We start from the raw sequence: 12,988 nt of genomic DNA, 5'->3' as shown, positions 1-12,988 counted from the left end.
ATGATAGTGAGGAAGGTAAAAAAGAATGGCGATTTAGGGATTCTTAACATACATGAAAAAAAATGGTGGTTAAAAAACCGATCGTAGAGTATTTAAAGCTAGCTGTTTACGTGCACAAACATACAGCATTGCTTATACTTCAAAAAAAGGGAAAAAAACTTTGTCACTCATGCAATCAAGCGAGGGAATCACCTTTTGTCATCAAATTTGGTTAGAAATGGCTCAGCAAGTAAAGTATACATTTTCATCTGCACATCAAGATCCACTAGGACCTCCCTCTTGTTTCTTAGCCAACTCCGCATGGTCCTTGGCCAAGTTGATCAAGAGTTCTTTCACCAAAGGGAAATTTGTCCCGTGAGTAAGTAGCAGTATATCTCCTGCCCTGACCAGATAATTGCGACCATCCCCTCTGTTCCCTTCAACCCTGTAATAAACGACGCCAAAATAACATCCTTTTTACGTTCATAATATTGAAGATAATGGAGACACAAAGAAAATTTTCTAACCATTCAAGCATCCCTCGTGTCAAGTAGTGCATTCCACGAACAGGATTTAGTGTTTGCAATAGTCCTGGATATAAAAAGATAAAATAGCAGGAATATGGGATAAGAAATTTAAACAAACAACAAAGTAACTCCAATATAGAAAATGACACACTTTCATGTACTGGTGTCATCAATCTACAAGATTCCAGCGCTGCTCGTGTATCTCCTATCGTCGTATAGAGCTGAAAAGCACAAAATAGCATAAACAATATCAAATCTTAAAAGTCCACACTTTGAGCATCAAGACAAGACTGTTCCTGTTACTATTTCTTCATCAAATTAAGCCTCTCAACTATTGACTATGTTGTCCAAATGGCATCCAAGTCACCAAACAAAGACTTTTTCAACTCCTTTTCATCCAGATAGAATAAGATCCTTAAAAAGGATACCTTTGTCAGTAAATTTCTGACCATCATCACGCTGAATGAAGAAGGATGGAAAAGATCCAGGGCCGCTTCCTCAGCCCTCTTAAAAGTAGACACAGCTTCCTGAAAATCTACAACACTGTCAAAGAACAACTTTTATATTAAGTGCGTTAATGCAAATTAGCTTCACTAATATATTTGCCAAAGTATTCAAACAATGGAGAAGGATACTGTCAGAAAAAAAGTCCGATTTCCCCTTGTCACACAGTCGATCTATTATCCCCTTTGCACTTCTTTCCGCTTCTGAAGTCTTGACGAGTCCACATTTGTTGCATTCAAGTTTCTGGTCACGACTGTAAGATCCTGCATCTCCAAACAGAGAAAGATCAATTAAGCTCAAGATCTACCCAAAACAGTTTATCTAGCATTGATATGACATACTGTCTTTAGTAACGAAGAAACCATTGCATTCGCCCTCCTTGCATCGCAGAGCATCCAAAATTTGATCATCGATTTCAGCAAACTTACTGCAGCGGGGACATGTGCAAGTAAAATGGTATTTTCCATTAAGATCGTCCTGTCGATGCCTCGTGGTTCGACTAAGGTCTATGTAACTTATCAATACCTTATGGAAACAAAATAACAACAACAACTAAGTCATGACGAAGCAGTACTTGATCAAGGTCTATGTTGACTCAAAATGCAGAAAACTTCAAACTCATTTCTTACATGTATTACCTCATCACCTTTCTCCACAGGCGCCAGAGCACGAAGTACAGCAAGTTTTCCCTCAAAAACCAAAATAGCATTGGGCAAGCAGCTGTAATCCCAAAATGCTTAAACGAGCGAGCCCAAAAAGAAATCACGAGCTAAAAAAAAACCGTTAATCAGTTTCATCAGTTACCTGTGGTTAATAACAGACATGACAGGGTACAGTCCAATTCCCAGTGGCTCCATTGCAATGTCAACAATGGCATGTGCATTGCATGAAAGCTGCATTAGAATTGAAAGAATTGATTTTCAGGGAAGACCTGATCAAAATCTCAATCTTCTACCTAAATTTGCTAATCTAGAATACCTTGCAAAAGATGTTTACTGCCTCGTCTAGATCAAGCTCAGGCTGCTGAAGCATGTGGTTGACGATTTGAGCCATAATCTGATACTCGGCCAATTTCTCCGACTCCATATTAGATTGGTCTTCCCAAAAGTAGGTTAGGTGAAGCATAAGGATTTATTAAGCACATGCGCGGCAATGAAACCACAAATGAACATCAGCAAAAAAAAGAAAGGATACGATCTATCATTGCCTCCACCAAGTCGAAGTTGTCTATAGGAGTAGTAGGGATGACCTGCCAGTATACATAAACAACAAACAAACTGTCCTCAAAATCATGAAACTAATACAGTTGCAGATACATAGGCCAAATTTGAAAAGCCATTACATAAAAAGTTATTTACCTTATCACGCTGTAACTTTCTCCGAATGAAGAGTTTTACCATCAGGCGTATCTCAGGTGTACGTGTAACAAGCTCTTGCCACTTCTTTTCAAGCCTTGAGATGGCACGACATTCAAGCTTATGCAACTTCCAATCAAGCCTCTGAAATTAGGGAACAATATATATTCAGATCAAACAAAATACAAATCCCACTACTTTTATCTTCCAAGTCATTAATTCCATTTTTCATTGTTCTTTCTCTTTTGTTTTAACAAAAACTTATATCGATCCCATAAAAGATGATCTTGTGTTTATCTATCTGATATGACACTCAACAGAAAAAGCTGGATCATTGCAATTGGTGAGCAAATGATATATCGAATCATAACCTAAGGCTGGAATCTAACCGTAAAACAAGACAAAAATTACATTTAAAAAGATATACCTGGCATTCTGCACCACAGTACCAAGCGATGTTACAGGATGCACACTTCAGAAGGGCATCACCGGATTTAAAGCATCGCTGACATAGGGGATCGGAGCTTGTTGGTATACACACATAAGGCTCCTCCCTCATAATCACTTCTCCTGAAATGTGGTTGTTATCACCAGTACCAAAATTGGGAAAACAAAAAATAATTGTATTCCCTACCGTAGCAATAAGTGAACTATTGGCATACCCATATATATCTCCTCACTGACCACAACTACATACATATCCATCTATTTACATATATCTATATATATATACATGTATCCATCCATACAGTGTTAGTTTTATGCTTGCGTGCATAAGAATATGATGCTTATACATGTTTTGAACTTTGAAGAATAAGAAAAGGGTAAAAAGAAAGTACCTTCATGAACTAATACATTTCTAGATGTTAACAAAAGATCATAAAACTACCTTGAACAGAGTTATAAAAAAAGAAAATGAAAAGAAAATATCATGAATAGTGAAGTTCAGTTTAATGCGTTTTCTTTTTCTTTCTTTCTGTTACGTTTCACTCTCTTCTTTCTTTTGTTTCCATGCAAGAAAACAAATCAAGTTCAAGTCAACTCTCTTCTTTCTTGTTGCTTGTATGCAAAAAATGAAGTTTAACCTTTCCTTTCACTTCCCTTTTCCTAGTATAGCCAGCAAATTAAAAGCTTCCAAAACTTTTCAAGGAAAAAAAAAGGAGAGCAGAGAAGAACCTGGAAAGAAATCTCTGGTGGCGAAGAGGCAACGCCGTTTCGGTAGAACAGTATAGATGTTTAAGCCTTCAGGTATAAGAAACCTCAGCAATTCCAAATAATACTCCATTGACATGATGACTAACACGCTCTTTTCTTTCTTGCTTTCTTTTTTCTCTCTCAGAGTCGAGTTGTTCCTAAGTAAAAATAAACTTCAGCTTCTTCTTTGCTATTTATAATAAGTAAAACAAAAAGAAAAGGGGGTAAGAGAGAGAGAGAGAGAGAGATTAGAAATGATAGGATTACGGTAGTTTTGGTTTGGGACATGACAGTTAGAGAACCTTGATAACTAATTATCGTCCGATCATAACTAACTCATAAAGCCAACGGCTGTCAAACGTTGGTGATCGTGACAGACTGACAGCTGCGTTAAATTCTCAACTAGACGGTTACAACCTATAATAGGTGGTTAAGTGTATTAGAATATATACACGTTGGAATTTGCACATTTACTTATTTCTAATACATTTTTAGAGAGGAAAATTATTGTGGTAATGTATAACATCAAGTAAAAATTTGCAAATAAAAATTAGAATTGCATTGAATGAATTTCATAAAAATATATTTTTAATTCTATTAGTATTGAATAACTTATATATTAATTAATATTATAAAATTTTAATTATATATTTTTGAAACATTACTTGTTTTTCAACTATAATTTTCTTTTACATTTTGTAAATTTTTATAATTATTTATAAATAACTAAAAATAAATATTCACATGTATTGTAGGTGACAATATATGTATAAAAGCACAAGTGTTAAAAAACTTTTTGATTGATAAAAGCGAATATTTTTACTCATTATATTTCAAAATTGTCAATCATCATCTTAAATAATTTCTAATTATTATATAAATAATATTTAAAATTCTGTGTAATAGTAATCGACAGGGATTTATATTGTTAAAACTTTTGATTAACAAAATAGATGTATTTGTTCATTATGTTTCTAAATTGTCATTTTGTATATTTTTAATTATAATTGTATTGAATGAGCATTGCAAATATTTTTATTTTTAGTATTAATAAGATTTATAATTTGTAAATGTGAATTTTAATTCTATTAAATGATCTTTATTAAAAAATACTTTTAACTTTTAATAATATTGAAAAATTTATAAATTAATATTATAAAGTTTCAACGATTAATACTTCAAATTTTACATTTATAAGCATTTATACATATATTAATATTATAAAATTCTTGGACCAAATTATTGTTTGAAGAAGACATGATTGGTTTTTTTATTGGGGAAATGTTTTCAAACATTACATGTAAATAAACACAAATTTGTAATTTAAAATCAATATATCAAACTCAAATATTATCAACTAAATTTATGCTATGTAATCATTAAATAAGAGTAAGTAAAATCTCACCCTAAAATCACATATTCACCTCTTTTAAACACAAGCATGAACAAGCAAGGAAGCAAGTGTAGATCTCCTTCAATCTAAGGAAATTTCAACTTGTTTTCCTCTTACAAGTCTCGAGATTTTATCATCAAAGAACTTATATATATTTATTTAATTTTATGAATATTATGATATTATATTTTAATTTAAATATTTATTTATTATTATCTTTTATGTTTATAATAATTATTTGTAAATAAATCTTTTTGCAAAAATTAATTATGAGATTACCTTCTAATACTTATGGCGATGTCTCATAATTATTCTTACTTTGAAAATTTTAAAAAAAATTACTACTTGTAACTTTTCTTAAAATGTTCATTTCAAAGATTTATGTTTAAATAATTGTGAATCTTTATTTTTATATTAGTCTTAAAAACTTTTTATTTATTATTCTTAAACTTTAAAAATAATCATTTGTAAATTTTTTTAACTTAATTTATCTTTTTTTATTTATTTTCTTTCCCCATTATAATCATAATCTTTAAAAAAATTATTTTTCTTACATTTTTCTGTAATTTTAATTCATGATTTTTTTAAATTAATATTGTCTACCCTTTAATCTAATTTTTAATTTTGTACCTATTTGTATTTATTTCTTACTCTAAATAAATATTATAACCTAAACACATTATTTACTGTATTACCATTAGTACCAAACTAATAAAGGCTAAATAGTAACTACTAAACAAGAATGAAAATAGATACTAAACAAAGTAACAAAATAAAGTACAGCAAAATATAACTCACACCCCTTTACACACATACTTGTTTTGATGCTTAGAATTTTATTCAATTCTTCTGAAACGGCACCGTTTCACTTAATAGCTTTAACCATTTTCTCCTTTTGTTTTTTTTTAATTTCTTTCTGTACCCTAAACGGCATTGTTTTGCTAACCTATGTAAACTCACATTTGAGAACCTAACCTAATCCTCCTCTTTTCTGTTCCTTCTTTCTCCCTCCAGAATGAGAGCTTCTCTATGTAGAATTCAATTTTGCCTAGTTTCAGGCTGTCGGACCGTCGCTGTCCATTGCTTCTTCCGTCACCTGCCATCTCACGTTGAAGTTGGAATCTCTCCAAATTTTACCCTGAAACTCTAATCCAATCTGATTGGCGTCTAGGGCATACACTGACGCCCTATGTTGTCCATGTACTTTCTCAGTATATGGACAAACCTAGTGAGAATCATTTACAAGCAGCATTTCGAGTTTTCAGATATCCTAAAGCAGCACCCAGTCGAGGTGTTTTGTTCTCTGCTAATTCTGATTTGTGGTTACAAGCATACAACGATAGTGATTGGGTTGGGTGCCGAGATACTAGGTTAAGAAGCAAAGTGTAGCAGCAAAGAGTTCAATAGATGTTGAATATCAAGCAATGGTAACAACTTGTGAAGAAATATGCTTGCCATATTTGCTCAAGGACTTTAATATGGAACATTCGGGTGCAATGAAGTTATTCTGTGATAATCAGTTCGTTCTTCATATTTGAAAAAGTCTTTATTTTTCATGAACGAACGAAACGTATAGTGATGAAGTGCCATTTTATTCGGGGGAAAATAGTTGAAAGAATTATTGAACTCTGCTATTTATGAACAAAATTACAACTAGAACACTTATTCACCAAAGGATTGCAATCGAGACCATTTCATTCATTTTTACGCAAGAATATTTATAATACCCATCTTGAAGGGGAGTGATAATGTAATTTTTTTTTTTATAATTTATCGTTTACCATAGCTTGTTTAATGTGTAGTTAATCATTGATTAGAGTACAGTTAGTTTAACTATATTACTCTTTTACCCTTCACTTGATGGTTTACTGTTTGACCAGCATATAAATATTGCTGGCTTTCCCTTGTATATGATTTAGAATGTTTAATACAGATTTTTTTCCCAAATATGTAGCTTCTTGACATTTCACAGTCTTTTATATATAAAAGCATCACTGGTAACAATGACAGCATGGACATGGCTTCTCTTCGAAGAATTAAGTGATTTTATACAAGAGGGAGAGGCTATTGCGCAATAAAACTTACTTTTGAATTCAAAAATACAATATATATATATATATATAATATTTATATTTGATGCTGAAGATATATAGTTTGTATACATATGATGATCCTTTAGATTGAGGCCTTGAGCTTTCCGTAGTGGAATATGATGGTGAGGAAGGTGAAAATGATGAGATTCGCTTATTAAAGCACTATTTGTTAGAACTATAAGAATGGTGGTTTAGGAATTCTTAACATACATTAAAATAATGGTGGTTAAACCGATCAAAGAATATTTAAAGCTAGCTGTTTACGTACACAAACATACAGCATTGCTAATGCTTCCAAAAAAAAAAAAAAACTATCGAATAACCTCTTCACAGAAATGGTTCAGCAAGTAAGTATGCATTTCAATCTATACATCAAAATCCACTAGGATGCCCCTCTTGTTCCTTGGCCAAGTTGATCAAGAGTTCTTTCACCAAAGGAAAATTTGTCCCATGCGTAATTTCCAGTATATCACCTGCCCTGATCAGATAATTTAGAGCATCCTCTTTGTTCCCTTTAACCCTGTAATAAACGAACATCCTTTTATGTTCATAACATTGGAGATAATGGAGACACAGAGAAACTTTTCTTACCATTCAAGCATCCCTCGTGTGTAGTAGTGCCTTCCAAGAACAGGATCGTGTCCTTGTAATAGTCCTGGATAAAAAGATAAAAAGAGCAAGAATATTGGATAAGAAATTTAAACAAAGAAACTACAATATATCTCCTAATGAAGTATAGAAAATGACATACTTTGATGGACTGGTGTTGTCAATCTACAACATTCCAGTGCTGCTTGTTTATCTCCTGTCTTCATATAGAGCTGAAAGGCACAAAGTAGCAAGCTCTCTGATTTGAGAAAAGGCTTCAGCTTATACTAGTAACTGGTAGCATAAACAATATCAAATCTTATTAGCCCACACTTTGAGTAGCACGTCAATCTGTATCAAGGCAAGACTGTTCCTGTTATTATTTCTTCGTCTAATTAAGCCTCTTATCTATTGACTATGTTGTCCAAATGGCATCCAAGCCACCAAACAAAGATTTTTTCAACTCCTTTTCTTCCAGAGAGAATAAGATCCTTAAAAAGGCTACCTTTGTAAGTAAATTTCTGACAATCATCACGCTGAATGAAGAAGGATGGAAAAGATCCAGGGTCGCTTCCTCAACCCTCTTATAAGTAGACAGAGCTCCCCGGAAATCTACAACACTGTCAAAGAACGACTTTTATTTTAAGTGTGTTAATGTAAATTAGCTTCAACAATATATTTGCCAGAGTACACAGGGACAAAATCAATGCAAATATGAGCAAAAGAAATCTTAACATGTAGTATGAGAAACAATATTTCAAATTGATATAAGAATTACTAATATTTAATATTTATATACAAACAATGGAGGATACACCCAGAAGAAAAATCCGATCTACCCTTGGCAAGCAATGGATCTATTTTCCCCTTTGCTCTTTTTTCCGCTTCCGAAGTCCTGACGAGTCCACATTTGTTGCATTCAAGTTTCTGGTCACTACTGTAAAATCCTGTATCTCCAAACAGAGAAAGATCAATCAAGCTCTAGATCTACCCAAAACAATTTTAGCATTGATATGACATACCGTATTTATCAACCAAGAAGCCATCGCATTTCCCATTCTTGCATCCCAGAGCATCCAAAATTTGATCATCGATTTTGGCAAACTTACAGCAGCGGGGACATGAGCAAGTAAAATGGTATTTTCCATTAAGATCGTCCTGTCGAAACCTGGTGGTTCGACCAAGGTCTATGTAACTTATCAATACCTTGTGGAAACAAAATAACAAGAACAACTTAGTCATGACGGAGTAGTGCTTGATCTTATCAACCAATAATCAAACATGTTGACTCAAAATGCAGAAAACTTCAAATTCATTTCTTACATATATTACCTCATCACCTTCATCCACAGGCGCTATGGCACGAAGTACAGCAAGTTTTCCCTCAAAAACCAAAACAGCATTGGGCAAGCAGCTATAATCCCAAAATGATTAAACCCGTAAAGAGCAAGCCCAAAAGAAATCACAAGTTCAAAAGAAGCCGTTAATCAGTTTTATCAGTTACCTATGGTTAATAATAGACATGACAGGATACAGTCCAATTCCCAATTGCTCCATTTCAATGTCAACGATGGCATGTGCATTGCATGAAAGCTACAATATTAGAATTGAAAGAATTGATTTTCAGAGAAGACCTGATCCGAACCTCAATCTTCTACATGGAGATCCGTTCTGTTTAATTTTAAAATATAAGAACATGACAAAAAATGTTACTAATCTAGAATACCTTGCAAAAGTTGTTTACTGCCTCGTCTTGATCAAGCTCAGGCTGCTGAAGCATTTGCTTGACGATTTGAGCCTTCGTCATATACTCGACCAATTTCTCTGTCTCCATATCAGATTGGTCTTCCCAAAAGTATGTTAGGTGAAGCATAACAATTTATTGAAAACATGCGCGGGAATGAAACCACAAATGAACATCAGCAAACAAAAAAGGATACGAGATATCATTGCCTCCACCGAGTTGAAGTTGTCAATAGGAGTAGTAGGGATGACCTGCCAGTATACACAAATGAACAATTGAAACTCAATTTTTATACTAGTAAGGATGTTAACATGGTGTGTTGACAACATAAGTCATGTTTCAAAGGGAAGAAGAAAAACTTGATAGTTTCATTCGCATGGTAATATTCAATCAAAAAAGTAATAAGTATCCATCTATTAAGAGGAAAAGTATCAATGGGCCTGGGGAATTAAAACCAAATTCCTCTACCTCATCATTACCTCAAGTTCCGTCCACTGCAGTAACAATCGTAATCAAGGAACTGTCATAGCACCTAAGCTGATTAGTTTATGCTAAAGACAAAGTGAAGCATCCAACCTATAAAATCAACCTATGTTGCTCTACATGTTCTTTACATAGAGAATGCGTAGACTATATCTTGAACTTGAGTTTAGTATGCTGATTCAGTTTTACTTCCTTCTCTAGAGCATTAAATTCTTATTTCTGAATTTCAAATTTTACATAGAATAGGCATTATCTATTGAGAATGCAGATGATAAAATAGGAAGGAAACCACTTTTTTTTTTTTGCTAAACCCCTGCATATAGATAATTTTATTATCATTTATTTGTGATAAGCTGGATAATTTATTATTAGATATATTGCTAAGAAAACAGTATCTGATTTCTCATTCAGTATTTACATTTTAAAACTCTTATGTTTACATAGAAACAGGTAATTCATGCCTTGTTTTCTGAAGGGACTTTATCGAGGATGGATATGCGACAACAACTGCTTGCTTGCAGTTCATTTCAAATTACGTGTATACAAACAAGCAAACTGGTCTATCATTGATGTATAGATCTAGTCTATGTCAAGAATTATTAAAGTAACAAGCAAACTGTCCTCAAAATCATGAAACTATTACAGTTGCCGATAAGAAGGCCAAATTTGAAAAGCCATTACATAAAAAGTTATTTACCTTATCACGCTGTAACTTTCTCCGAATGAAGAGCTTTACCAGTAGGCGTATCTCAGGTGTAACAAGCTCTTGCCACTTCTTTTCAAGCCTTGAGATGGCACGACATTCAAGCTTATGCAACTTCCATCAAGCCTCTGAAATTAGGGAACAATATATATTCAGAATAAACAAAACACAAATCCCACTACTTACTTTTTTCTTGTTACACAAAGAGAACAATATTCCAAGTCATTAATTATTCCATATTTCATTGTTCTTCTCCTTTGTTTTGTTGATGTAAGGCTTGCTTTGAAGAGCAAAGCAAAGTCAAAGGTTTAGTGGGCAACCATACTTCTGATGGTTAAGTGTGACAGTTTACTTGTTGAAATGTTTAACGTCAGCAAAGTATGGCTGTGTATGTAGTTAGTTGATTTTGAGTATGGATATGTACTAGGTGAAACTAAGCAATGTATTTCATGTAAATATATTTCTTAATGAATGAAAATGGTACTGATGCCATTACTTAAGTATCTCTCTCTGTTTTACTTTCTAAGCTTTTCTTTTCTCTACTTTCTTCTTTTTCAATGCTGCTGCAGTAAGCTTAAATGTTTCTACAGCTCAAAACCGTGATATAAATGCTTAAATTCAAAATTTTTCACAAAAACTTGTATCGATCCCACAAAAGATGACTTCTATGATGATCTCTAGGATTGATTATAATTCTCAATTTTTGGTATTTAACATCATTAATTGTAAAAAAAAGGTTCTAGTCGAGAATCCAAATTTGACTTGTGTTTATCTATCCGAAATGACCCTCAACAGAGAAAGATGGATCATTGCAATTGGTGAGCAAATGATATATAGAACCTTAACCTAAAGCTGGAATCTAACCATAAAACAACACAGAAACAAAATTAAAAAGATATACCTGGCATTCTGCACCACAGTACCAAACTATGTTACAGGATGCACACCTCAAAAGGGTGCCATCGGATTTAAAGCATCGCTGACATAAAGGATCAGAGCTTGTTGGTATACACACATATGGCTCCTCCCTCATAATCACTTCTCCTGAAATGTGGTTGTTACCACCAGTACCAAAATTAGGAAATCAAGAAAGTGCATACCAAAATATTGTATTCCTTACCATAGATATAGCCTATAAATTAAACATTGGCATACAAACATACATCCCCTCACTAACCACAACTACATACATATGTACCTACATACACACCTATGCATATCATCATCATATTGTCGTGACGTGCGGGTCCGGTAACCAGTCCGCCAGACGCGGGGCGAAAAATTAAAAATCTCAAGGTGTGAGAGTCGCCACCAATCTTTTTTATCTAGGTGTGATTGGTCACCTATTAACTCGATTCTTAATCGACGAAGCCCTAAATTAATTTTAGGTCCGTCGAAAAAACGAGAACTGATCCACGTTTTTTAGAGATAGGTTCGGGAGTGCGATTACGCACGGAGAAGGGTTAGCACCTCCGTGACGGCCGTTCTACGAACGGTACCATTTAATCTTAAGTTATCTTAATATAGCCTTTTCTTAGTTTAATCCCTATTTTATTAATTAAATTTTTATTGAATTGTCAGACTGAGTTTTTCACTTGGTCTTAAGTATGCATATGATGCAAGCGTAGCATGATGTCGTGACTCGTTTATTTTAAATGATGGAGTCGGTAATCTTTTATTGGAAAATTATTCGAAGACTATCCCAACGCTTTGGTGAAGTCTCGAAATTCTCCTCACCTAGAGATATCCCCGGAAGAACTCGTCTCTACGAGCTCCTCGGGGAAATCCCATCATCGGGATTCCCGCGCCATATGCAAAATAAGAGTGGCATGCAATGACAGTATAAAACGATGGTATCTACATGCACGCGTTTATTGATGATCTAAAAATTTGATTATTTGTTATTTATTATTTATTATTTTTATTTATTTATATATATACTTTATTTTTTGGTTATTTAAATCCATGTTTGTTGTTGGTCAATTTTTTACTTGTTTACAAAGCTTATCTAAATAATTAATTAATTAACTTTTAAACAATTAATTTAACTTTGTTTAGTAACATTTATTTGAATTAACAAAATCTTTTTACATATATTATTTTTTAATAATGACTATTTGGCTTAATGGGTTTTGAAATTTAGATTTCAGATTTATCCCGACGCTTCGGGGAAAATCTGTCTCTAACTTCGCACCCGAAAATATCCACCGGAAAGAGGTAACTCTTTACCTCCTTTTTGGTGGTAATGCTCAAATATTTGTTCCAATTATATTATTTATTATTATTATTTTATTTATTTCTTAACTTGTCTTTTTCTCTCATTTTTATCTTCTTTTTTTCTCCCCACAATTTCGTCATGGGTGGCTTGCCGATGCTTAATAACTTTTGACTTTTCTTCTTTCCATCATTTTTCATTTCTTTATTC

The 12,988-nt window shown here is 33.3% G+C and overlaps 2 protein-coding genes across 2 annotated transcripts in view; both read right to left on the bottom strand.

The window, feature by feature from the left end:
• On the bottom strand, window positions 17-3,070 carry LOC18592279 (histone-lysine N-methyltransferase ASHR1). Its single transcript, XM_007018917.2, has 13 exons — window positions 3,028-3,070; window positions 2,793-2,935; window positions 2,369-2,509; window positions 2,205-2,259; window positions 1,989-2,107; window positions 1,815-1,903; window positions 1,640-1,730; window positions 1,352-1,535; window positions 1,142-1,273; window positions 935-1,041; window positions 658-727; window positions 507-570; window positions 17-424 (listed from the first exon to the last, which is right to left on the bottom strand). Exons 1-13 carry the CDS (start codon window positions 3,068-3,070, stop codon window positions 256-258), a joined length of 1,407 nt encoding a protein of 468 aa, XP_007018979.2. The 3' UTR covers window positions 17-255.
• LOC18592278 (histone-lysine N-methyltransferase ASHR1) overlaps window positions 7,382-12,988 on the bottom strand; it is an 8,293-nt gene continuing 2,686 nt past the window's right edge. Inside the window, exons 2-13 of the mRNA XM_018125486.1 lie at window positions 11,465-11,607; window positions 10,558-10,677; window positions 9,574-9,628; window positions 9,360-9,478; window positions 9,138-9,226; window positions 8,966-9,047; window positions 8,656-8,839; window positions 8,451-8,580; window positions 8,139-8,253; window positions 7,797-7,866; window positions 7,637-7,700; window positions 7,382-7,565 (exon numbers count right to left, since the gene is read on the bottom strand). Coding sequence (XP_017980975.1) covers window positions 7,418-7,565; window positions 7,637-7,700; window positions 7,797-7,866; window positions 8,139-8,253; window positions 8,451-8,580; window positions 8,656-8,839; window positions 8,966-9,047; window positions 9,138-9,226; window positions 9,360-9,478; window positions 9,574-9,628; window positions 10,558-10,677; window positions 11,465-11,607 — 1,319 coding nt within the window. The 3' untranslated portion in view covers window positions 7,382-7,417. The remainder of the gene's footprint in view (window positions 7,566-7,636; window positions 7,701-7,796; window positions 7,867-8,138; window positions 8,254-8,450; window positions 8,581-8,655; window positions 8,840-8,965; window positions 9,048-9,137; window positions 9,227-9,359; window positions 9,479-9,573; window positions 9,629-10,557; window positions 10,678-11,464; window positions 11,608-12,988) is intronic.

Source organism: Theobroma cacao, chromosome 8 (genome assembly GCF_000208745.1).
Source record: "Theobroma cacao cultivar B97-61/B2 chromosome 8, Criollo_cocoa_genome_V2, whole genome shotgun sequence".
NCBI classification, from domain to species: Eukaryota; Viridiplantae; Streptophyta; class Magnoliopsida; order Malvales; family Malvaceae; genus Theobroma; species Theobroma cacao.
Note: the sequence above shows the minus strand (reverse complement) of the source record. Positions and strands in the feature narration are given on the sequence as shown.